At 38.5% G+C, this 27,478-nt stretch overlaps 1 protein-coding gene across 7 annotated transcripts in view; it reads right to left on the reverse strand.

Annotated features, from left to right (window-relative positions):
* col11a1a (collagen, type XI, alpha 1a) overlaps window positions 1-27,478 on the reverse strand; it is a 95,003-nt gene that overhangs the window by 55,220 nt on the left and 12,305 nt on the right. For 2 of the 7 annotated variants that reach the window (XM_008438345.2, XM_008438344.2), the window contains exons 4-19: window positions 27,294-27,456; window positions 18,307-18,432; window positions 16,867-16,959; window positions 14,375-14,473; window positions 11,170-11,445; window positions 9,714-9,779; window positions 9,162-9,203; window positions 9,011-9,073; window positions 7,836-7,910; window positions 7,657-7,740; window positions 6,458-6,514; window positions 5,424-5,477; window positions 5,252-5,305; window positions 2,582-2,635; window positions 2,420-2,473; window positions 952-1,005 (exon numbers count right to left, since the gene is read on the reverse strand). In XM_008438345.2, the coding sequence (XP_008436567.1) occupies window positions 952-1,005; window positions 2,420-2,473; window positions 2,582-2,635; window positions 5,252-5,305; window positions 5,424-5,477; window positions 6,458-6,514; window positions 7,657-7,740; window positions 7,836-7,910; window positions 9,011-9,073; window positions 9,162-9,203; window positions 9,714-9,779; window positions 11,170-11,445; window positions 14,375-14,473; window positions 16,867-16,959; window positions 18,307-18,432; window positions 27,294-27,456 (1,414 nt within the window). Of the gene's footprint in view, window positions 1-951; window positions 1,006-2,419; window positions 2,474-2,581; window positions 2,636-5,251; window positions 5,306-5,423; window positions 5,478-6,457; window positions 6,515-7,656; window positions 7,741-7,835; window positions 7,911-9,010; window positions 9,074-9,161; window positions 9,204-9,713; window positions 9,780-11,169; window positions 11,446-14,374; window positions 14,474-14,695; window positions 14,885-16,866; window positions 16,960-18,306; window positions 18,433-27,293; window positions 27,457-27,478 lie in introns of all 7 variants that reach the window. The other 5 variants (XM_081601432.1, XM_008438346.3, XM_081601433.1 and 2 more) reach the window with 5 other exon arrangements.

Genomic DNA, 27,478 nt, shown 5'->3' on the forward strand with positions numbered 1-27,478 from the left:
TGCATATAGGAGCTACAACATGTCCTCATTTTGTAAAAATCCGTATAGCGGTGGAAGGTATTACAGAAAACGTGCAGCGATGTAATAAAATCAACCTTCGAAATGTTGTGAGACATTGTTAACAGCGCATTATGTAATAATTGATGCAAAATGAAAAAACATTATTACATAAAGTGGAAGAAAGTATTGTAAAGCGCGTAAAACAACTTGATAAAATCGACCTTCTGAATGTAGCAAAACATCGTAAAACTGCATTATGTAATAATCGGAGCAAAAAACGTCATCAAACCCTTTAGTGCATCTTGTAGTACTTTGTGCCACATTGATGCTTTAATTAAATTACAAAATGTTGGAGGAAGCTTTTATTTTATTTTATTTTTTTTAGAAATGATGGCGTTATAATATGATAAACCATAACAAACTGTTTGTGTTCGTCCTAATCCATCCATCCATCCATCCATTTTCTGTACACCCATAATTTTTTACGCACTTTAATTAAAACTTTGGTCGATAAATTCCAAACTTTTGGTCGTTTCGTTGCCTTTTAAGACTCGTAACCAGAACCTGCGGTACTAATATATCGTTCAAGGCAAAACAATTCAAGTCAATTGGTACATATTGCGGGTTTAGTAAGTTTTATTACATTCTGAAGCCTGATTTTATTACATTATTACATTATTACATAACGCGGAGTTACACGCCCTTTAAATCAGGTGGAGATCTAATCTGAGCCTGTGACAGCTTTGTGGTGGATGCGGTGTGGCAGTTTAGGGTATTTAGTTGGAGGGGTGGAAAGGTTAAACACAAACTCTCCTCCTCCTCGGTTTATAGTGTCCTCCCTGTGTGTGTGTGTTGCCTGAGGGTGCAGCACAGCTGATTTAAACAAAGCTGTCACCTCCGTTAGAGGTGGGGGGGAAATGTTAAGGGTTCCAACACAGGCGGAGTACTCACCCTCTGTCCGTCCTCTCCTGGGGCTCCTGCTGGTCCCATCGGCCCCGGCTCACCCTGCGAACCACGGCAGACAGGTTCAGTTTTCATAAACCGCTTAGCATGACGTTGGCTCAGCTTTCTACATTCGCTGAAACTCAAAGTTCTTCTCGTGCAGGAGAGCCCTGCGGCATTCTGGTTTGTCTCATTGTCATTTTGGGCAGCATCAAGATCACCAAGGCGCTCAAAACGGCCGGTTGTGGCGCGATGCAGCGATAAGACAACTTATTAACAAACCAAACTGAAAACAAAAAAAAGATTAAATGCGTTAATTTGTCACAATTTAAGATAATAATAATAATAATAATAATAATAATAATAATAATAATAATAATAATAATAATAATAAAAGACTAGAATAAAGTCCAAATATTATGAGAACAAAGTTGTAATATGAAAATAAAATCATGATATCGTGACTTTATTCTCGTATTATTTTGACTTTATTCTCATACAACTTTGTTCTCGTGATAATATGAATGTTTTTCTCAAAATGTCATGATTTTATTCTCATAATTTTACTTCTCCAACTTCTTAGCGTGGCAGTAATACTAATTTTTATTGTGATTTTAAATTTGACATTTTTAACTTCTATAAAAGACATTCTGTTAAACGTGACTGTATAAAAAGTGCTTATCAGATGAAAACTGATTGAACTGTTGATCAGAGTTACATATTTGTTCAATCATTCATTATTTTGTTGAAGGTTTTCCATTCATGCACTTTTGTCCAGCTAATGTTTGCTAACACCTAACACCGTTTGTGTCTCCATTCGAAAATGAATTTCCCTTTGTACTTTTTAATAAACTATTATAATATATCTATTTTTACTATGATATCTGCAGGTCTTGAAACTGATTCATTAAACTATAGTAAGAAATAAATTAAATCACAGTCGATTTGGGATAAGCAGATCGACTGATACCCTCTGAAACTATTGACTTGGCTTCTTTGCTCCACTTTGATTTCATCTTTTCACGCGTTCTGATTAATGCGGGTCAATGAGTGGAATAGAGATCAGCTTCTCACTCAATGCCTCCCCCCTCCTGGCACAGCAGCTGTTCACTCGTCACATTCAAATTTAAGAAGCTCACTCAACACGATCATGAGAAGATGCTGGAAATGTAAAATGTTAAAAAGCCTCCCGCAGCTCGTTGGTAAATTATAGTAATCTAAGAAAACAAATCAGCAGTAAGGAGATTTTCCTTTAATGCCGGTTTTCGTGACTTATCGCACATGAAAACAGTATTTATGTCATGAAGCTCAGGATTAGCTAAAAGAAGTGTTACATACCAAAATAATCTGGGTTTTTTTTTCCCAGCACATCAGATTCTCAACTTTTTCACTCTATTCTAAAACAGCGACATCATCGAAAATGGCAAAATTAAGTTTAAAGAAACTTAAAAAGCAACCTCAGCCTCTCTGTGCTCACCCTGTGGCCCTTTTCTCCAGGCAGCCCGGGAAGTCCATCAAAGCCTCGGTCACCCTGCGAGTAAAATCAGTGACACACAATGAAACCACATCCTCATGAATGACACACGGCCGCATTTGCCCTATTTTTGTCCCCCTCTTTAACACATTCAGAGGTTTTTACCTTAGAGCCTGGCTCTCCTGGCATTCCACGAGCACCGTCAGCACCAGCCCGACCCTGAATATGGAAGAGAGACACGTTTCACACTCAAATATTTACACGTTATTTAAGCATACGCCAATGAATGTGTCAAAAATACCACCGTGTTTTAGATCCATCTAGAAGTGATGGTGTCTGTTATGTGTAGCTCTTTCTTATCAGTAGCTTTGATAGGCTGTAAAGTAACCTAGAAATTGCTTTCCAATGCAATTCTGTTTGATTATCATCTCCCTTCAGTGCTCTGTTTGGGATTTCTCCCATTGAGTGCAATTTTATCTGTGGAATCAGCGAACGTTGATTTTCTGCGCTGCTTTCGAACTGTAGTCTGCCTGTAAATTTAGCAATGGCAACATTTACAGGAAGTGAATGATGGCGTTGAGTTCGTGTTGGCCACGCTTCCAAATATTGAACTAGCATTAGCATCCGCAGTCATTTACAGGTTCAAGAAATTTCCAGGAAGGTAAAAAATTTTAAACTTCAGTCCACGTCTCCAGGAACGAGTCGTTTCTCAGCAGAGGAGGGTTCAGATCCTCTGTGCCAAACGAAGTGAAGAGCAAGGACTTGGTTTTTAACAACTTCTTTTGCACAGGTAGAACTGTAAAATTTCACTACTGTGAATTAGGTGACTAAATTTGTCAAGAGTAATTACAGTGTACACTGTAAAAACTGTGAATTGTGAAGAAGACTCAAAGCCAGTTTGTAAGAATCAATTTAAAATGAAATTGTACTTTCTTGAAATGTCTGTATTTTGTTCAGGTTGTGAAAACATTTCCGCAAATAACAGGAAGGCTGAACAAAGTACGGCAAAGATGCTCTGCTTGACTTTAAAGAGCTTTTAACCTCGTGGAAGTTGCTGGATTCAGAAATGCTGGCAGACCTTTAAAAAGCTCAGAGTCTAAAGGAAATCCACACAAACTGCCATAAAACTCAGATTTACAGAGATTTCTCACATTCAAAAAATACTTACATATGCATGTCTCAGTATATTATGACAACTCACAAATGGCTATTATTGGTATCAGCAGGTCAAAGTCCTTACAAAAAAGCCACAAAATTTCGATTGGTGCATTTTTACAAATACATAAGTTCAGCACCTGTTTTAAAGTTATAAACAGTATAACTTTTATTAACTATCAAGAGTGTAGTAATGGTACAGAAATTCATTTTGTAGAAGTAATAACAAGGTCTATATGAAAAGGTGATGGGAGGGTAACTGGAAATTACTGATAAAATATTTCACAACCCATTTACAACAGAGGAAATAGCAGATCCAAAACATGACCTATATCTGACTTTATCTAGGCAGCCTGAACAGTCCGATTCCAATCTTTTCACTTCAAAATAAAATCCATATGTGGAACTAATTCAAATAAATATCTGATTGTTTTCAAAGCGTCTGCAGTTTGAACGATCATGTCACATTTTATCCGACTTCTACATCACTGACGTGAAACGTGCGTCACATTCCTTCACCAGAAGAAGCCAGATGCTGTAAATCTGGAGGTAAACAATGGCTGGAAATTTGATTTCTGAAAAAAATGATGAAAGATGTCTGTGTCACTGAAGCGCATCACATCACAATCCCACCGTTTTTAGTCCTGACTGGGGATCCAGACAGTGGATCCTCGACAAAAAGGTTATTGCTTTTAGTTGTGATCTGTTTTTATTAACTTCCTGCGAGTTGCTAAAATATTATGACAATACTATTGGCTCTGAATAACTTTAAAATGTATCCATAGACAGTGGGTTCCATTAATACTTCTGTAAACAGTCAGATCGCAGCAATCTTTTTCTGTACATGCCGGTTGCTTTGGAGTAATAAATCGTTCACACAGAAGTTTCTTTTCTGTCACATTTAATTAGTGGTATAAATGAACATGCAAAACAATAATAATAATTGAATTTTAGCAAAAACAAATCAAAAAATAAAAAATCAGAATTGAGCATCAAGACCTGTTGTGTGAATGTAGCCGTAGATCTATACTTAATCAGTTACAGTTTTTACATAAGAATGCCAAAACTAGTAATTTGACATTCTAATGTATCAAAATATAACTGTTAAAACCACATCCTAATTATGAAGGCTTTTCTTAGCACGGCAGTATACATGGAACTGGTGCATTTGTAAGCTGGTCCTATGTAAAATCAAATTACCAAGTTGCTGCAAAGCTTGCTTATACCTCAGGCAGGCTGTGTGTGAATGCTGAGGTATTAAACTCAACACGCAGAGACACTTTCTAGATTCACATAAAAAAATTCAGAATTAATTAACTCAAACCTTTCAGAGCAGACGACTGAATTTGGTTCATTTCATACATTTTTGGACGGTTTCTATCCGTTACTGTCCTAATACGTCAGGATGTTTGGCCCTGCTGCTGCACCGTGGCCACAGACTGCAGGCCCCACATCCACAGCCAGTTTTCCCACTTTTGGCATTTTCAGACAGATTAGCTGCGAGGCCGAGGATCCCATTATTGGCAGCCGCATGGGGGCCTGTAGGCACTTATCAAGAAATTGTTTATTGGAGTGAAAACAATCCTCTCAACGTTCGAGCCTAGCGAAAAATAAAAACACGGCTGCATACACAACAGCAGTTTTCCACGTGGGGAGTTAAAGGTGACCGAGTTCACTCACCCTTTTACCAACTTTGCCAGGTTGCCCATGGGGTCCTTGAATGCCACGTGGGCCCTGCGTAGGCAAAGGAGACCCATTTAGAGCATGGCAACACGCAGGAGTTTGAATGCAGCCTTTAGTGGGAACTGAAAGACACTTCAGTTCATCGGCTGAATTATTATTCCTCACTCACCTGAGGACCGGGGTCTCCGCTTTCACCCTTCAGCCCACCTGAGCCAGGTGGACCCTAAAGACAAAAAAAAAAACACACCAACACACATTTCATGAATCTTTAGCTTCAGCTGTAGCTCGGAGCAAAATAAATGACATAATCCAGAGCAGACAGCAGATGGCATTATTTAGCTTTGTATGAAGAGAATGAATTCAACTCAAGGCAGCAAGAGCTGCATGGAAATGTGAAATTTCCAGCTTCTTTTACTCTGTTGTGACAAATTTTGTTCAGGTTTTTAAATTTTTTTTTTACAAATTCTGATGTTCAATTCAAAATAAATGTTTCGTGTAAATCAGATTTTGAAAAATTGGTGCGAACAATCGAAACCTTAGAAAACGCAAAATACATCACATAGAAAAAAAACAATGTTATTTATTTACATGATTAAGTTGCACATTTATTTACAATGAAAAAACTAACAAAAAAACAAGAAAGATCAGCTCCTAGATCTGACATCAGCCTTCATATCAGCGTAGATCTGAGAGCTGACTATGGAGAAGCAGCTCGAATATTATAACTTACTTTGTTTTCTATTAAATTATTATTTCAGTCAGCTAGAATCCACCAATCGCTGATCTCATCTCTTCTTATTCCGTTGGATCAACTTATTACCATCTGATCTTATCAGAGTTTTCTACTCAGAAGAGACGAGCAGATTGAACGAGGTGTAATCTCTGTCTGGTTTCCACGGTAATAAACTCCAGATCGTGCATCAACAGGCCCTCAGAAAAATGAAGGGTCTGGGTGTGGAAGGGGGCAACTACTTAACAGACAGGTAGTGTGTCCACTGAGCTGGTTAAGTCAGGAGAAACAAACTGATAATACACACATCAGACACAAACTTTAGGCTACACTAAAAACAATCATTTCAAACACCTAAAAAGGTGTTGATTTTTTTGTTTTGTACGCCTGTAAGATTCAAAAATAATTTGCTGATACGACGAGTGGCACGGGTCAATTTGTGAAAAGCTAAATTTAAAAAATGAGAGCCTCACCACTGGCCCAGATCTTCCAGTCAAACCCATCGGCCCAGGAGGTCCCCGCATCGCCAGCTGCAGGCCACAAACAGAGACAACACCAACATTTTCATTTTGAAACTGTGTTAGACAGAAAAAAATATATTAAAATGTATGTGAAAGAGAAAATATCAAAATGAAAGCAGCACTTCAGTTCTCAGATGTAACAGAAAACAGGATTAGTTGATGATTTTTTAAAATATTGATTTACATTTAAAGATTTGTTGTTTTCACTTTTTCTGCAGGTGAGCAGGTTTTTAGAAGAAGAACCAAGCATGTTTCCTTCAACATCTAGACATGAACATTTCTAACTACTTTTGGCTGTTTTGCACTGTTGAGACATTTTATTCGGGAATTTTGCTCATCAAGAAATGTGTAGCGTAGCCTGGGGGCCATTTTGGAGCCCACCCCCCTGACCACCGCTCAAGAATGTTACAAATTTGACCCCTGGCACAGGTGCACCCGATGCAGATGGACGCTTTTTAAGAAATATTTATGAGGCTTATTTTTACTGAGCTACTAAAATGCACAAATGCTAGACCAAACAACCTGTTTTTTGCGTTGAGCGTCTTTTACTAGAAGAGCAGACTTGCTTTTCTAGACAATGAAAGGAGAAAACAATCTATCCAAAAATCTTAGCGTTTAATGTTTTTTAATGAGGCAAACGTGCAGGACACCTTTTAATGTCTTAGCTCCATGGTGACTCACAGGTGCATTTTGAACAAAAACTGAGTTACGACTGAGTTAATTTCATAAATATGATGTCTGTTTGGTTTACTACACAAGTCAAAAATTATTGAAATTAGTTTTGCAATTTAAATATTTCAAAAATCTTGTGTTAACTAATTGGATAATTCACTGAATTTACATCTTATTCAACTCTGTCGCGCTTTTCCCCCATTTTCTCCAGCTGTTACTTTACCCCACCCAAACATAGCAAGTAGTATTTTTAGTGGTCTCTCCTGCATGAGCATCTGTTCAAAGTGGCTCTTTATTTTGCTGCTCTTCAGCCCTTTCTCAGCAAGTCTTCTTTTAGCCTCACAAAGTCAACAAAACACAGGGCTACCCCCTTCTGTTTCCCCAACAAAACCCCCATCCAAACACCTCTACCCCCTCCCCCTCCGCCCTCTGTGTAAAGAGAAGTGGATGCAGCTGACAGTCTGCAGGTTTTCACTCACCCTGGCCTGGGAGAGGATGGCCTGTGCTTGGGCTTCTTGGGCCGACACCACCGGACCCTTCTCGCCGTCCCCACCAAAGCGAAACTGTTCGGCACACACAAACGCAAACGGCTCGGTACGCTGTATGAGCGATGGGACCAAAAGATGGACGATGTGGGCTTCTTTTGTGGTGGACTTACTGGGAGCATCAGCATGGTGCCTGGAGGTCCCGGTAAGCCGTCGGCGCCGGGGAGACCGGAGCGGCCGGGAGGACCCTGACGTCAAAGAGGAGACGAAATCAAATTAATAAAAATCGATCAGTTCATCTCTGGTCCAACTGTACAAACTCTTGGATTTGGAACTAAAAACTATTAAATCAACAGTTCTAGATCACAAAAACAAATATAAATCTGACCCTTCTCTAGACGTATATGAGTCAATACTTCTTCAAATGTTTAGTGAGTTTAAAAAATGTGGAAAAAAACCCCCAAATTTTTATGTCCTTCTTTCCATTCTTGTGTTGTGTATTAGCTAGAATTAGCTGGTATTATTATACCTTTTATTTACAACAATTGTGCTGCAGACAAAGAAATAAAATCACCTTATGCCTTCAACATCGCTCAGAAAAAAACAAAAACAAAAACCAAAACTCTCCACAGGTGTTTGAGAACCATCCCAACGTATGGAAGGCAACTCACAGCTGTAATACTGGATGTGTGCCTCATATTTTAAATCTACATATTATAAGACCCCCCCTCCTCCACCAGGCCTGAGCCTTGCCTGTCCCTCTTCAGGCCAAACAATTTTTGGTCCAAAACCAACATCCTTGCAGAGCAGCAAGGATGTGTTGTCTTTGTGTGGAAGTGAGAAGTATGACGGTGGATTGGAGCAAAAGCCTAAAAAGAGACAGTATTTAACAGCCAGATGCGTTTAGTCGCATCATCAGAATCAATTTTTCCTAGGAAATTTGGAGGTTTTCTTGTTTGGTGAAAATACCAAAAAAGATTTCAGCTCATACGATTCAGTCTCAAATTAACGTCTTGTTTCAGAACTAAAAAACTACAATATTCAAGTAAAATGCAGCTATGAAAAACTAAAAATATTAAGTTATTTCTAAAAAGAGGTTTTATTGACTTTATCTCATTAATCTTTAAGTTGCTTAATGATTTTGGTTTAAACTTTTTTAGAGTTGCAAAGTGGGCTTATGAACTCCCTTCAGGTATAAATACCTTGAATACAAACCTTTTCGTCTCAATTTTTGTTTTGGAGTCACTAAGTGCAGTTAAAACTTAAAAACCAACACTTTTAATCAACAATGGGATAATACACATGATGCTGCACTGAAAATAGAAACAATTTGGACAGGTTTGCTCACTCTGTCACCGGGATCTCCAGCAGGGCCCGGGGGGCCCTGAAGGCCTGATGGTCCCGGAAGACCCTAAAACACAAATATAAGTGAGTATTACTACCTTCTCGTCAAATCCCACATATATTTACACTGACTTTTGTTTTTACGCCACACTTACAGATGGGCCAGGCGGTCCTGGTGGTCCCTCAATCAGCATGCCCTAAGAGATGTGAAAAACACACATTTTGCTTTGTAGATCGTCCATTGTTACAAGAATAATTCAGATTATCAATGAAAACTGTAAGGAAAAATCTAGGTATCCCAAATGTTCCTGTATTAAAACAGCTGAAATTCTGTTAATTTTGCTTCAAAGACCATAAAGATAGAGCAAAAGTATAGAGTTATGCATTGCTGCCCCTCCCTCACCAGTTGCTGAAATAAACCTCCTACATTTGTCCCAAGCTTATAAAAAAAGACACCGGGTTTATGTATTTTAAGGGGCCAACCCCATGCTAGCTATCAGTTTATATTTCTGTCACTCTCATCAAAAAAATTGTGTTATTTTTTTTATTTTTTTTTTCAAACAGAACCTGAAAACTTAAATTTCGAAGATGTTTAATTCATATTTTTTGTTGAGGTATGTGTATCTATATCTAATTTCACAGTAAAATCTGAAGACAAAGTTATTTAGATCATAGCATTAGCGTGTTTTGGACATGTTGGGCCTTACAGGTTCGATCACAGCCGGCTCGCCCTTCTCGCCCTTCTGTCCGAAGGCAGCTTGAGAACCAGCAACCTGTAGACGCAGCACAAAAAAGAAGGCATTGTTTACATAGCAGGTAAAAATATCCAAGAAGCATTTCTAAGTAGAAAGTTCTATTCAATAATCAGTAGAGGAATCATGTACAACACAAAGACTCTACAGGGAGATGAAATTAAATGTTAGTCTTGAAAAGAAAGAACACACATCAGACTTGAAGGCTTGAAATTAGGTAAAAGTTGTCATTGCTTGATGCTGGTAAACCCAAAAGTCAAATAAACGCAAGCTAAAATGTTCTAAATAGATATTTACAGACACACAAGGACACAAATACTTAAACATTAGAGGTTTATTAGGGTAATGCCTTGAGCTTGACACCCTGCTTTATCTATGTTTGTGACTTTTATTCTGAAGTATAAAGGGTAGTAGTTCCTGAGCTAGCTAGCTGTGTTGATGAAGTTTGCTGGTAAAACAAAAAAGACACCGCCATCGCTTTTAAAGTGTTTTTTGTGGCAGCATTTTAGTTTTGTAGTAAAAAATAAGAAAATGTTGCAAAATAATAATGTGGGGGCACTGTGAGACTGCAATGACTGGCTAATGATTAGCATTCTAAAGATGTTAAAGTTAGCATCTGGTTTGTAGCTTCTACACAAAAGAGTAGTTCTTAAAAAACGTCTGGATGGCATTTGGTCATCTTAATTTCAAATTCTGAAACACATTTGAGATTCATGAAACACAAAGATTATCTAACCCTGACTCAACGCAGAGTGAAGGGACGCTGGCCTACGTGTTTATTATCAAGGTAAATTATATATTGTACATATTGCTTGGTGAAAGCCTAGCCCAAAAATTTTGGCAGAAAGCGAAGGCAATAAACCGTAACATCGTGTATCCAATAAAGCGCGTGCGTGTGCTGTGCAGGCACTGCCAATGATTTAACGGTTGTCTGCAGTGAACAAAGGGAGCTACATGTTACAGGCTGCTTGTTAAAATAGCAGAGGAGAAGAGGGAGGGATTGGGTCCAAGTGCTGAGAGATGAGTGGGTGGGGAGGGGCAGTGGGCTTTCCTAGGTATTTATGGGAGTGGTGTAGGTTGGGCCGACATCCACTGATTGTAGGTTGTGTGTGGACAGATGAAGTGTGACTGAATGTTTCTATAAGATAAAGCGAGACGGAAGAGTATAATTAGCTAATACATATGTTGTTTTGATTCTTTTTAATAGACAGATGCATGCACGTTTTCTGTAATAGATTCAAATCGAACAACAGAAACAGCAACATTGAACTACTCCACACTCAACACGTCAATGACATATTGCCCAAACCAAGCCAAAAGAAGTCCATGCACTGGGAGACAGAGGGAGTCCTCTTGCCATGCCGTTCATGCACACACCCCTCCGTCGGCGTGGTCGGGGTGCGATACTTACTGTACTTTCAGAAAAGTCGGTTTCGGCTGCGACCCCGGGCCCCACTTCCTCATCATAGGCTGTCGGGGCTTTAGACGGGAGGGGGCCGTACTCATCGTATGTCCCATAGTCATACTTGTTGTCTAACTTGCCCAAGTCATACTCGTTCAGGTCATACTCCTTAAAGTCATACGCTTCCGCACCGGTCTCCGAGTTGTCCCCCGTTTCCAAAACGGTGCCGGGCTCCAGAGTAGGGGCTTCAGTGACGTGAGCCCCGATAAAATCCTCCTTTACAGCCTTCCCATTGTTACACAAGCGAAGAAGGAGAAAGTTAACAATCAGCAACTAATAAAGAGATAAGGTTGTTAGTTATTAAACTGAGGCCATAATTACTTTCACAGTCCAATGCAAAAGGAATCCATATCCCATGAACCATAAAAGTCATTGTTTTTGAGATTTTTTTTGTGATAGGTAGTGCATGACAATTTGCTGAGCAAAAAGAGAAGTTAAAAAGGATAGAGTTTTAAATTAAAGTTTTTAAATATTCATCCCCTCTTTAATTCTCTTAGTCTTTCTTTATGTCTCGGCTTCACACAACTAAAGCCAAGAACGACTCCCGACTCTTCTTTGGAAGATTGTTCAAGTTCAGTAACTGAATAAATGTCATCAGAATGTCTTCAGATGACATTTATTGTGAAACAGCACTATATAAATGAACTGTATTTGAAAGACTGCATCCAAAACATTTCAAAATATCAACGTTTATGATTCTTATTTGGATCTAGATCTGAACTTTGGCCATTCTAACATAAAACATTCTTTGATTTAAACCAGTTCATTGGCTGTAGCAGTGGCTGTTTGGTTGGGGTTGCTGGAAATGAGGGTTGCTGGGACCTCGTTTCGTTTAGACAGGTGTCTAAAAACGGGTTAAATCCACTTTAAATCCACTTTAATAAGTGGATTTATTTCCACTTTAATCCAGTGGAAATAAAATCCAATTTCCACTGGATTTTATTTATCTGCATTAGAGTAAAGGGGTCTGAAATGCCATTCTATTTTTGGGTACAAAAATTGGGAGAATCTTTCTCCTTCTGTTTTACAATTACGCAGAGCTCTGTGTTGGCTTAATCACACAAAATGCCATTAAAATGCCTTAAAGTTTGTTATTGTAGCATCCTAGAATATGTCCACTGGGTATGAAAACCTTTGCAAGGCACTGTAAATGTGACAAAAGCAAACTATATTGACATTAGAGAACAAAAAAAATGAAATCATGACAATGATAACACTCAATTTTTGGATAATATTACTTGTTGGTTAGTAAAGATTGGTTGGCTTTGTAAGTGCCACATGAAATAATAAATAAAGTGCTATCATCGCTTTTGTCAACCGCTCCAATTGGTGGCTTGATTGACATAGGAACAGCCGCTTTCTTTCTTGTCATGCAGCCATTTTTGTGCCGACTCCAGAGAGAAAGGCTGCCTGATGCCTCGGATCGCTCTCTCAAAAATTTGCAAACGCATCAAATCGATCCATCAAGACGTCAGGATTTGACACCCAGTGAATCATTGTGATGAGTGTGTTTTAGCAGCCTTTAAAGTTGCCTCATGATCTCTGTGTCTGGCATAGACTTACTGTAACCACAGTGACTTGGCAGAACTTTCTCTCTCCATCTCTCACATTCCAAATGGTGATCACTGTGGCTTTAACCTTGCAGCGCAGCAAAGTAGATGCGATTACACACTTGTTGGCAGTAATCCCTCCTGCCCAATAATTCATTTTAAATACCCGGCATAATCACATCTAATTTGCCAAACAATGAGGCAGCAAAAGCGCGATCATAGCAGGCTGTGAGAGGATTATCAGTCTGTTGATCATAGTTCTATTTGAAATAATTAGCAGAACTATTGATCAAACTATGTGATGGACAATGAGGGGGAATATGTTGGCTTCTTTCATTCTTGAGCTATTTATGAGGCCACAAAACATTACCTATTTCCACATTCTGAGGTTTCCTTTAGTTGAAGGTTCACTTAAACCCTTCAACTAAAGGGAACAACGGACAGTACAAAGAGAGTAGCAAATTATTTCATTTTTGATGACTTGGCTACAACGTCTCACCTATTCACATAGAATTTCTCAGATCAGATTAAAACATGAAGCGTTGCGTCTCGAGAAAACTGCTTGCCATAGAAAAACGTAACCTGGAAAGAAAACTAATGAGGATGTATTTGGTTGTTGACACCTGTAAAGATGTGGTAGAAAAACCTTACATTTGTCTTTTATTGCAGTAGAATGACGTTAACTTGAAATGGACTAATTTCTGTACCAATGGAAGTATTAACAACAGAGGTACATGCCACCAGTACTTATTTTTTCCTCACTGATAAAGGATGTGTTCGTGCCATCCCAGTTTAGTCCGCTTTAGTTCGTTTGCCTGGAAAGTTCGGTTCACTTGGGGAGGTGGGAAATTGCAACTGCATCTCTGATGGGGACCAAAAAAGGGAACAAAACGAGCTCTTGGTTCGATTGAAGTGAACTCTGGTGCGATTTGAATCCACATCTGAATGCAAGAGGACCAGACATCACTCCAAAAGCAGGAAGTGGATAACACAGCAGGGCATTCTGGGTAATTACAACCAAAATGCACATGAGAATCAAGAGCTGGCTGGAGAAATGGCTAAGTGGTCTTTTGCCAAAGACAAAACAAAAATAATACAATCACTAAAATTTGGTGTCAATCCACTTTTGTTTACATTTCTTGAAGAAGGAAGTTGCGATCAGTGTCTTCTTCAGAGGTTTTTTTGTGTCATGCCCTTTAGTGGTTCTTGTACAGGCGAGGGGATAACAAGGTTCCCCAAAAGGTTTGGTGCAGCTGAAGATGTAACTGAGACTAACATCAAATTTCTCCAATTGTTTCAGGTTTGAGATTATTCTACTGCAATAAAATTATTTTAAGGCTTTTAACACATTTTCACATAGTGCATGTGTTATCTTCTCTAGTATCTAGTGGAGAATATAAATTGTTGCTATTAAGTACTGCTTAACATATCCCACGTCCATCACAAGTTCAGCTACATACCAGGCCTCCAGACACTTTAATTCAACAGAATGGTTGTGTCTTTATCATGTCATACCAGGTGCTCCGTCAAATGGGTCAAACATCCCAGAACACCAGTGGCTTTTACTTGGAAATGCAGATCGAGAAGGAAGAAAGCAAAATTACCTCGCTTGGTCCGATTGTGGCAACAGGCGACTGAGTCTGAGTACCATCTAGAGTCCCGTAGTCATTGTCTGTATAGTAATCTCCCTCTACATTGTTTAGCTGAGTCATGTTGGAAGAAAAGGAAAGAAGAATCTGGGTTACAACAAGGCTCGTACCAGAGGTCGATCGAGGGAGGGTCCTCTCGAGTTCACTACACTCTAGGCTACATCTACAGAGGAGAGGTTAGGGGAACTCTACATCCGCCATCATAGATTCTCCCTTCGTCGTTCAGGGCAAATCTTGATCGGATTAGGTTCTTTTTCCCGGGAGGCAAACGTTTACCCTAGAACTGCCTCTGGGTCGTGCCGGCGCTGTGGCCTGGTAGCCCCACGTCGTCTTCTTGTTGTGGAAAAACGTTTTAGCCGGGGATTTATTGGAGGTCAGCTTAAAGGGCTTATGCTTAGTTTTACTGGGGGACTTTTTGGCCGTCTTCCTTTTCGTGGAGACACTACGTTTGTTTCTCTGTAAGAGCTGACGGCGACAAAAACAAATCAAGACAAACAAACACATAACAGCAACTTGTGCACAGACTCATTATGAGTCCGTGAAAAAATTTGCGCATCGGCCGAACCTGTTCAAAAATCAAAGGGAGGGACGATTAAGTGACACAAAGGATTTATATAAAGTACGCACAGTAGATCTAAAAGTGCACACACCCCTCTTTAAATGCTAGGCGGAACATAATAGATCATGGTAAAAAACTTTAAAAAATTTTCCAGCTTTATTAGAACATATATTATGCAAAATTAAACTGACAGAGAGAAAACGGTTAACTTAAAGCTGTAAAGTGTTGACAAATTGAAAAACAATCCATGCCTCAATGTTAGGATATAAAGATGAAGTATGTCTTGCTTGTTATCCGCTCTTGTTCTGAATAATGTGTACATGGAATTCACAATGATTTGCTGCATCAGGATTGGGAACGCTAAGCTGCCATCTTGTTTTGCTTTTGTTCATATTTATTAAACTGAAGCATGTTAAAGCCGCGTCATTGCTGGGTCACTGCTGTGATGTTTGCAGTTGCATCTGTGTATGCTGCAGTGTTAAATGCAAAGAAAGGCAATGACTATGTATTTTTTTCCACATTTCAAGAGTAAGTTGTTTTGAATACTCCTGCTGTTGGTAATAGTAAATCAGATGAACCTGAAATACATTTTAAGTGTTCTTGTAAGAATTTTCTCAAATTCTTACAAGAACACTTAGCTAAAAACACTAAGCTATATATTAGACACAGGAAGCTAAGAAAGCTAAGTTGTAGCTCAGCCTAAGCATGCAAACAAGGATTACTAGGATTTATACAAAGGTATCAGTCAGGAGAAGGGTTAAAAAATGATTGGTCATTAATTGGGCAAAACAGAAACGCTGGCACAAACACTTATGAAAATAAAATAATTATGAAAATAATTTCCAACATTCTCTGTACATTTTTTTTCTCCCTGCTTGAATATTTCCTGTTTAAGAAAAGTCGTATACAGAAAACATAAAAACCTGACTAAAATCTCCAATAATGTTGTGGCAGAACATGTTATACGCTGAAACCAAACATAAACAATATCATTTTCTTTAAAGATGGATAAAATTGTGATCAGATCCAAACACCAGTCACTTTTTACCCAAAAGCACAAGGTCTCTACTAGAATAGAAATGAAGAATGATTTAACTTTCCATCAAGACAATGACGCCAAGTATTCATCCAAACCAACAAGAGCCAAATCCAAGATGCACACCATCATGGTGGAAAACTGAATCAAAAGGCAAACAAGTTTCAGACTGATGGTTTGCAAACTTATGCAGCTACTTTAAGTATATATATAGCTTAAGATTAGACATCCATAAGATTTGAAAACCTGTCTCTCTATTTTTCCACCATGATTTCATTGTTTTACTTCAGAAAAAATGCATATTGGGAGGAGAGGGGGTGAACACTTCTTAGATCAACTGCGTCTTCAAAACTGTTTGAGTAGCAAACAAACTGTGAAACATGCAACAAGCACTTTCAGCACATCTTTGGAAATAATGTAGGTATTAAGTTTGACATGGAAGTCAAATTAGCTGCATTTTCCTAAAGTATATACAATCCAGCTGATATACTGTTACGCTTACATTATCTTTAAAGACGTGCTGAAATGCAAAAGCACACTTGAAGCAGGTAGAATCAGCAAAGACAAATCAGACAGGACAAACGGTGTGTGTCTGCATGTACACTCAGATTCACTCCTCCACTTCTACACTCAGGAGACAAACAAACACACATTCATATCCAGCCATGAATGTGACTTTTGACAGTGAGACAATATAGTGTAGCGCTTACTCTGACTCTTTTTTGGTGTAAAATACAGTGTGATTTTTGAAACACTGAGCGCACATGTAGTCACAACTCTGAGACGAACAGAGGCACAGAGAAAGACAACAAACAAAAACAGCTTTTCTTTTCACTTTTTTGTTCTATTTACCTGTTTTTCAGAGTATTCGTCAGTGGGGACGAAATCTGTTGGTCCTTCAGAGTATTCATAGAACTGTCTGTAATCTATATCGTCAGTAATGTACTGGAGCGGTCGAGAACGGCAGAGAAGAGATGGAAAAAAAAGAAGAGTGGGCGGGTTTTAGTTTCTAGCAAGAGCATTAAAAATGCAGAACGTTATTTCAGCGAGAAGATAATGCGGTGCACATCATCTTCAGCAGGTTACAAGTTCAAACACTTGAAGCCATTAAGTTTTGTGTTTAGGGAAAAAAGTTCCAAATTACATTTTATGCATTACAATAAAATGGAGACGTTAACACAAAAAGCAAATAAAGACTGCCTTAATAATTATGCTAATTAACAAAACAGCACAATGTCACAATACATCTGTACTCGTTTTACAGTTCAGATTTACAGATAGATAACCAAAACATGAATTGGATAACTAAACAACAGCTGAAACCTGCCGTGTTTGTCTGAACCTACAAACACGAGCAGATGGAGTGTTTAAAAGGCTCATAAAAAAAACCCTGAGAACCAAAATTACCAGCTGCATTCGAGCGATCTCGTCATGGAACTTTTCTCACTGGAAGCAGCTGCAAAACAAAAGGTGAGCCTGGTAGCAAACGGCGCGCCGTCTCAGTGACGTGTAGCTCTGAGGTATTTCTCTTCCTGCGAGTCGTGACCTAGCATGGAACCGGTAACGGGTGTCGATCTACGATTTTAAAAGCCTTGGATGATTCTCCCCCATCTGTAGCTGTGTTTCCAGACAGCTACCGGACGGATGGTTTCTACAACTTTTATTTGTTCAAAATAATGACAAATTTGACTGTTTGGAATGGTTTCCAAACACAGAAACCACAGATATACAAGTTTGATTTTCATGTTTAACTTGGTAATTGATTGATAGTTAACTGGAGTGTTTTGATTAAAATAATAGTGATGCGCTCAAAGGAAAACACATTCAGAGCAGTAATCAAGTCAAAACTTGACAAAAAAACATACATTTTGCATTTAAGAAAAGAAAAACCTGTCAGCAAATATGTTCTACCTAGAATTCCTTAAGTGGCTTAATTTAAGCTTTAAAAATGTCATATAAAGCTTTTGATATCCAATTATTAATCATTTAATCGGAAAACAGATGGATTAGTGTTATTTTTTTTATCCTTTGTGGCAAATCAACAAACGTGCATTAGAGGAAAAAAAATGAATTGAATTAATTATTTATATGCTTTTCTAGTATAACATTAAATAAGCTCAAATAGTTAAAAGAAAAATCTACAAAATGTGCCAAATTTCTTAATGCAATTAATTGATTAATCATCAGAATAATTGATGTAATACTTGATTACTAAAAATAAAACTTGCTAAGTGCAGCTGTACAATTTACTGCAAAAGTTGGTTTAATAAGGAGCTCTGCTTGTTGGCTGACCTCTTCGTCCGGCTCCTGGGCCTGAAGCGAATCCCTGTGCGGTATGTCACAGTCTGGGATGTAATGGTCACAATAGTCATACGCTGCTTTGGGATCAGCAACAATCAGGAGCTGCTGGATGTCCCCCTGCAGAAGACAGAAACACATGACTCAGCTATATAAGGTATTCCCCATTTCTTGCATGCATCATCTTCTTTATCGGATTAAACAGATAATCAACATTTTGACATTTGGATGTTTGCGTGGTTGTTAGTGTGACAGGATTCAAACTTGACCTGTGAAATGCAGACAGGGTGCATTACAAAAGTGGCACAAATGAAAATCAAAAACACAACGTATTTAGTCACTAAGTTCATAGAGTGTTTAAAGGTGTTAGTACTCCTAGGCACCTGCAGACAAAGTTCTGTTTTAAAAAGGATATTTAAAGTGATCAGAAACTCAAAAATCTGATTCTATTCCTGTCTTGAGGTGCTAAGAGGTTAGCGAATTGCTAACAGTTTGCACTAACAGGGTGGAAGTTGTTAGTAAATGAAAAAAAGAACTGAATGTTCATTTAGGCGCCAACATTTAAAGTGAGACTACAGCAACAGAAAAGCTTAATTTATTTATTAGAAAAGTTATTGTTTTATTATTTGGAGCTATTCAACTATGCCCTGGAAAATGATGGATTTGGAAATAATGGGAGCATTTTGAAGATATCTCACTTAAGCAGCTAAATTCCCTGTATAAAACACACTTATGCTGCGATTTTTAAAAAAAATGCTATCAGTGCTAAATGCTAGCAGAAGATGCTACACACTTTGTATTTACCTTAAAATAATGACTAACTACTCTCACACAGTGTGAAGTTGCATCAGCTCCTAATATGAAGATGAATGAACTGTTTGAAAAAAAAATTTAAACACTGAGGCTGCTGTTTTTGAAACAGTAGCAGTGCTAACTGCTAGCAGAAGATACTAAGTTCTAGCAGAAGTTGCTATCTGCTAGCAGAAGATGCTAACATGATCTTAAAAACCTAAATTCACAAACTCTGAATTTGTTCTAAAATAATAAAGACCTTCACTCAGTGGTGGGGAAGGCTAGAGTCAAACTTACAATATTTCAATTATTTTCAATTCATAATTTCTCCATTTCTAAAGAAATAACTTCATAAATGAAAATGTCAAGTAAAACATTTACAAAACTGGAAACTGAATATTAAACACGTTAATATAACAGTACCTATTACTGTGTTTAATTAGCAGCCTGCATTTTAGCATTTTTGCATCTGCACTTTGTGCAAATGTGTAAATATTTGCCAAGAAATTGATAATGGCAATATTATATGACTTACGTAATCATATTTTATATTTCACAACTGCACAACACTGTTTACAATCCTTTCAAAGTAGCATCGATAAAGAACATATCCTTTAATACTAAAACGTTGCACCATTATGCTCGACACCACTCGGGAAAAAGTGTGGCTTCGTTACTTCAGCCAAAGTACACAGCTCCTCTGTCAGACAGTAAGCACAGTAGTGAACGCATGTCAACCGTCTTTTGGAGTCTGTAATTGGTCGAACCGAATTCCTGCAGGCTGGTATTTGAGTCGTCGTTTTCTCGCAGACAGCTGATGAGGTGGAGTTAGGAGCTCGTGTATGGCTGGGGCCGCTGGCAGGTGAGAACAGATACACAGCTGCTATTGTGGAAGGATAAAATCCTGACTCGCATTAGCGGGAGGACGTTACCTGTTTGAGAGCGGAGAAGAGTGTCTGGATGAAACGCATGAGAAACGAAGCAGGCTGCAGCATGCCGAAACGACGTGTGTGTACGTGTGCGTATATGTATGCGTGTGTATGTATCCTCTCTTTGTACAGGAGAAATATATTTTATGGATGTCTAATATGCACTTCAGCGTAACAACCATGTTACTTATGCATGTTCCAAGAGAAAATAGGCAGCATCCCCTAACACTTTCTCTGTGAATATATCCATAAACATCTTTACTTTGGCAGCCCAGAGACTCCACCCAGAATCATCAACCTATGTACAGTTTGTTCTAACATGAGTTTTGAAAGAGTGATATGCCAGCGTCAAGGTCCGAATCAAGACATATTACAAAACTTAAATAAATTTGTGTAATTAATAATTCTGTAATGATATACAGTCACTTACTGTACATAAGCATTCAAAACCTCTTGTCCTGTTACAACCTCAAACATCACTGGTCTTCTCTTGGATTTTACATAATCACCCTGCACAAATTAATGGACAACCATGAAGTGCAAGAAAAATAATAAATACATTTCGTATTTCTTTCATCAAAAATTATCTAAAAAGTTTACTCTAAACACCTAATTAGCATAAAGAGTCCCAATACAGACATACTGTATCTTACTGAGCACTAGTCTATCCATTGCCTAGTGGGAAAGAGGCCAACTGTGATCTGACCTTGACAGCCATCTAAATATAAAAGTCATGCAAGGAGAGCATTAATCGGAGGCACAGCATTAATGGAAAGATGGATGGAGCAAAACCATACATTTTTGCTTGTGGTGTCAAGAAAAAGGCTTGAGATATCTTTGAGCAGGACAACAACCCCAATCATACAGCCAGATATAAATGAAAGCTGTCATGGCCCAGTTGACTAAGATTCTTTGACGAGAAAATGCTGTTAACAAGCCTCAAGCCAAAAAAAAAAAAAAAGAAAAGATCAAGAGTCACTTTGAGTGAGCTTGACCTTATACGTTCAACATGAGTGCTTGAACCCTTAAATGTGTCTGCTTTAACTAGGACACATCCGAGAGCTACATGTCTGTGCCGATGGACAAAGTGGACAAAGTCCATAATTACATTTCTGAAGCTTCCCGGTTTCAGTGGACAACATTGGACAACAGAAATGAAAAATGATCCTGAAGAAGACAAAACAAAGGCTTATAAACTGTGCCGTACGTGTTCATGATGTGTAAAAACAAAACTAATAGTTTCTCTTCCACAAAATAAGACTGACGGGTTAATAAGGGAATAAAACACTCACTGCTACACCTGCTAAGATCGTCACAACAAAGTGGGATGCATAGCTAATCGGAATCATCTCACAAAGCCACAAAGACTTAAGAGGGGGGAAAAAAAGACCCAGTAAATTCATGAAAGGAAACCAAGAGGTACACAGAGACCAGAAAAGAGATTAAAACCAAGCAGCCGAAATGGTAAAAGATGTTTTGCGAAGGAAGACACCTGGGGTTCATTACACTGAGACTGTCAGTCTATCGTTTTATTGTGAGCTGCTGAAAAAAGAAGCCCCAGGTATCTTGGAGCGACGCTAGAACTTCAAAAATACTCCTCACCAGCAAACAACGCTGTGCAGGCGAGCGAGCCTTAACGGCTCTACTGACAGGGGTCAGCAAAAAGACGGGGTGAAAACAAGAAGCAACTTTAAAGTAGACTCTTAAAACTGTTGGACAAATCTGCCTCACTTTATGAATGTGCTGTCTTGAGTCACATTATTGGCAGTTAAAGCCCATAGATTTCAAAGCATCATTAATGGAGAATTAGAAGAAGCAGCAGAGGTAAACTTAAAAAAAAAAATCAACACATAACAGATAAAGTTAGAAGAAATCGAATCAATAATATTTGCAGTTTCTGACTCCTGAAGCTGAGCCGCTCTGTTTTAGAAAGATTTATGCTCAGTTAACTGCAACCGAGGGCAACCAGAACGCCACGAAAAAGTAATTTCATTATTTACCAAATCTACTCAGAGTGCACACCCACTTTGATTTACTCTACTCAGCAGGTTACTCCAGCTGCATTCCAACTAGCCATGAAGTTGTACAAATTGAAATTATGAAAAAGGACAAAGAAGACCACAGGAAGTGGTAGGAGGACGTTTTTCTCACAGCAGCACACAGTTCATAAAAAGTTGTGTCATTATAACGTCTTCTATAAAGTCGCCGACTACGATTTCCCCAAGACGTCGCATACATAGTCGCTCTCTAGAAAAAGGGGCTTGGCTGAAAAAGGCGCCATCTACTGATGGTGAGTGATAGTGCCACGGCTGAATTATGACTGCCTCAAGTAACTGTTTACATCTGCTGCGATTTTAATTAAATATCTTATTTACTGAAAACACAGCATTTACAAAATTGTGGTGGTGTTTTTTTTTTACATTAGCAGAACACAAAGATTTACGCACATTTGTAATGGAATCGCAGCTTTCGGTACTCAAATATGGAAAGAAAAGGTCAAAGGTTACAGTTGTGCAAGTGTAAAAATGCTGGATTGCTACATGTCACTTTGACCGGCGGAGGCTCTGCATTAAAGAAGGAAGTGAGGCAACAAAATGTCTTTGAGGTGGATTTATTTGGGAGCTCCTGGTCATCATTACACCGACACCCTTCTCACAGTGAAACAAAGCAGCTTACATTTATACCTGAGGGAAGTTCCAACACTTTACACCAGGTAAAGGGGTGATCAAAAAAAGACAAACAAGAAACAAACACTACTTACACAAACCTAACAAACAATAAATGATCCAACAAATGGATGCAAATGATTAAAACTAAACTAATCTAAGGTCAATCAAAAAGTAACTGCAACTAAATATACTGTAAATCCTCAAAGTATTACCCCTCTTAATGGAAGATGGTATGCTCCAGGAGCATTTGTCTCCCTTTCTGCTCCATCTGGCTGAGACACACCCAGAAAGGCAAGTACTCAAACAATTAACTCAAATTAAACCAATCAGAAACAAACTGATTGGTTTGTTTCTGATTGGGGAAGAGAGAAAGAGAGCAGCTGTTTGTCTGAACAGGAAAGTATCCGTACCCAAAAAGGTACCCAGTCTCCCTACCCAAAAAGAATGTTTACTAAATGTCACAATGTAACTGAAATAAAGAACTAATACAAAACACATTTGGACTGTAAATAAATAACATAATGTCAATAATCAATATGGGATGGAACCCCTGGTCTCCATCACACTACACAAAAGGAGCGTTCCACAGACCAGCAGAACATCTCCACTAAAACCCTCCTGCATGCTGCAGCCGTAGAGTGGAGATCAACTGGTTAAATCAAAGCCACACACTAATCAGCATGGCTCCAAAAAGCCACAGCCACTTATAATCAGACGAGTCCATGTGGTCTCCACATCAACGAGGAAGGCTATGAAAACTAACAAACCAAGAGAAGACAAAACAGTGCCTGCCTTGCCGTTTTTTCGTGTAATTACAGCCCTTGAACTTGTTTTGACATTTTGACAAAATCGCCATAGAAATCAATGTGTTTCAGTAGGATTTTTATGGGACAGACCAACATGAAGTAGCACATCATTGCGAAGTGGAAGGGGAAAAAATGCACTGTTTTTCAAAATGTGAAATAAAAATCGGAAAAAACTGCAGCTGCATTTCCTTCGATTTATGGCTAGAGACTAAAATGTTTGTCTATGCCGCTTTGCAAAAAAATAGCTCAAGAACAGTTGGACTGGACAGACGGGTCACATGAACGGCACTTTAAATCCGGTCTTTGATTGGGCTAATATAACAGATGAATATGCTTTGACCTAACTGCATACTTATAGAACTAAATTTGTATTTAGGGATGCAGTGGTGGGCTGATATCGATGTCCGATATTAATTACAGAAGCACTGATCTGGAATTAATATCTGTATCGGTCCCAGTGTTGAACAAAGTTCTGGATTGGCTATCGGTGACAATGTGCCCGATTCATAAGGGCGGATCTATTCATCCAAATTCTATACTTTGTGCTATAAACGACATCACGTTGCCTTTTATACTCCTAATTCCAACTTTCTACAAATTAAGGTTGTGTTGTTTTCACATTGCTTTTGACCAAGCTTGTGAAGCTACTGGTTTATTTCAGTGTGCTGTACTGGTGGAGAGTTATCAAACAAATTTAGAGTTCGGTACATTTATGTCTGCATTTATAAAAAAATAAAATTTAGGTCAATTCAGCACTCTTTTTCAATATGAGATCGTTATCGGCCAAAACTAAATCCACAAGACAAGTGGAAACAGATCTAAACTGAAGTGTAAAAGTAGGCAATCTGCTGTCTAAAATCAATAAACATGCACACATGGGGGGTAAAACTGTCAGGAAACATCCTTCACCACGAATATTTCAATCAGAATTCCCTGATCACAAGCAGACAACACCGAACACAAACCATGAACGTCTCATGTGTCTCCAGGCAACGCTGGTGGCTGAGGCTTCAGCACAATGTACTCCTTCAGCTCAGACGACTGAAAGGCAGCGAATAGGCCCAGGTATGTCTCTACATGTGAGCCCGACTCAGACAGGCAGTGTCCGCTGGGCATGAATAGACGGTCTCATGCGTTAGGCACATGGGGGAAGGCCTCAAGGTGGGAAGGGTACGGAGGGAGGAGGAGGTATGCATGGGGAGAAAGGGAGAGAGTGTGAGAGAAAGAGAGAGAGAGAGAGAGAGAGAGAGCAGCGACGGGAATATTTGAGGAAATAAAGGAGGCTTGATTGCCGGAATGAAAGACCTCCATTCATCCCAGCAAAGTCCCTTTGGTGGTCACTTCCAACCTGAGGCAGGTAGGGCATGAATGGATGTTTATGAAAAATGAACCGTGGATTCCAAACACACCAAAAACCTTACTTATAAATAAAGATGATGTTGATGTGCTTTTAAATATTGCACATATTTAGTCAAAATTATTAAATTGAGAATTGAGAAATGACTAAAAACAAAAGGAGAAATGTCATCTCCTAAAAAAGTACAGTTTGTAATATCTAGTCAGTCAGTTATCCCATTGAAGAGTTGTGGTTTTTTCTACGTTATTAAATTATTGAATAATTTGACGTCATGTCTGAGCGTAGGTTCTCTTTAAAATGCAGTAAAATATGCCCAAATACATCCCAGCATGCCGAGGGGTTTTGTGGAACACCGAGAAGAGCAGAAGCAGAAAATAAAAGAACGCAATAGTTACACTTCCAGCTTCAAAGTTTTTACCATTCTACTGACCTAACACACTTATGGATGGAGACAATAATACATAAAAAATTAAAAAAGAAAGTGCTACAGGTTAAGTATCAGAGAATATGTCACAATCCATCCATTCATCATCTATATAGGTCACGGGGTCACGGAGGGGCCTGGTGCCTACCTCAGGCGGTCAATGGGTGAGAGGTTGCCAGTCCATCACAGGGCAACACAGACACACACGGGGAAAACAATCATGTACACACACACACACACACACAGACCAAAAAACAATTTATAGAGACTAATTAGCCTAACAGTGATGTCAGCTGTGTGAAGAAGCCAGATTAGAACCAACCCAGGCTGGGATTCGAACCTACAACCTTCTTGCTGCGAGGCAACGGTGTTACCAACTGCGTCTATAGGTCACAATCCTTTACTTCATTTTTAATTGTTTTCTTGCGCACGCTTTCAGTTGATGCCTTTATTGACTGAAAATGGTTGGAGTTTTTTTAAGTTGTGATGCATTTAATGAACAGAAAAATGGTCTGATTTTTCAAAACAAGACCTGATGGTCACCAATCAGAGATGATCATGGGCTGATTCCAAACTAACTAACTATTAAACACAAGCAATGTGATAAAATACGGTGAACTACAATCCAAAACCTCCAATATTTGTAAAATTTACTAACTTTAGCAGGACTGTAAGAACAACTTCGTAAGGTCAGGTTGCATTTGGATTAAATCTTTAAAAAAAATTAACACGTCAAAAAACTTTACTCTGTAAAGAGTTATGTCACTAAAAATCCCTCAAAATTTACATAATCCTTATTTAAAAAACAACCTGACTCGTAAAAATCAACAAATCATAGCTTTACATTTGTGTCCAGCAAAGAAAAGTCAGAAGCAGTAGCTGAGAGAACAGCAATAGTCTATCAGTATCTCATGACAGGTGAGTGACCAAAATAATCCTGCTGCATCAAGACATGAACAATCCTCACAGATACTTTTGCATCTGCAACAAGTTAGACAAAAGTGTGAAATGTAACCTACATCAAAATCCATTGATTCAGTGATGTGAGGTCATGTGATCTTTAAATTGAAGAGAAAGAGCCATTTGTGTTTGATTATGGAATAACTTTCCGTCTTCAAGATCCTCATAAAACGTCAACTCTGTATGTCCTGCTCTTTTGTTTTTAGTAGAAACACTTTCTTATTACTTTAAATGAGAGCCAGCGTTTTGTCAATGTGCGAAAATATCTTGGATGATATTTGTGCAACAATGACAACATTATTAGAAACAATTAAAAAGCAAAATATTGCGATTAACACAAGATACAGATTTTAGCTGTGTTCCTTTAAGACAATTCTTTTTCTTCATAAAAAACAGAAAAGTTGTTCTAATCACAAGCTGTTTTACAGTGAATGTACTTCCTGTAATTACTGCACTTTTCAAGCAGGACTCAATCCCCAAAAAGAGATGGGTCTTCACAGGTCTGTTTATATATATATATATATATATATATATATATATATATATATATATATATATGTGTGTGTGTGTGTGTGTGTGTGTATAAATTTTAGATTCAAACATCTTAGAGAATCTTTAAAAAGCAGTAAAACAAACATTGTTTTCTGCTGACTGAGAAAACTTAAACAGTGCTCACTTTAGCAACTTGATAAAAAAAAGCAATAAGATCACCCCTTTTTATGATTTTCTCAAAAGCTTTGACAGAATATAAATAAACATAAGTCTTATTTGCCAACTTGTTACTGTTTTGTATTTTTATACCAGGTGCTGCTGCAAGAACAAATTAAAAAGGTTGGGGGTTCTTTAGTGCTAGTTTCTCAAAACAAACTCATTGTTGTGTAGCCAGGAAGGCTTCCAAGATCAATTGGTACAATATCTCACCCACACCGGCAGGAATAGATTAAACTAAACAAATGCAGAGAATAAATGATCTCAGCAGATTTGCTAAAAGTCGAAGGAACTCACTAGAACCGCTTTGAGACAGTCCACCTATGAAAGTTTTACCTGGAAAACATCCTCATCCAGGATCCTGGTGCCAAATACCGTAATGCCGCTGGCGCTGATGGAGCCTTGGTCACTCCTGAGCAGAGGCTTGGTGATCTTCCTCCTACAATCCACAATGATGGTGACCGTCTTCTTCTCAACACTGATGGCCACACGGCGCCACCTGGTCAGAGTCAGGAGAAGCA

This window comes from Poecilia reticulata, chromosome 20 (assembly GCF_904066995.2).
Source record: "Poecilia reticulata chromosome 20, P_reticulata-male-v2, whole genome shotgun sequence".
NCBI lineage: Eukaryota > Metazoa > Chordata > Actinopteri > Cyprinodontiformes > Poeciliidae > Poecilia > Poecilia reticulata.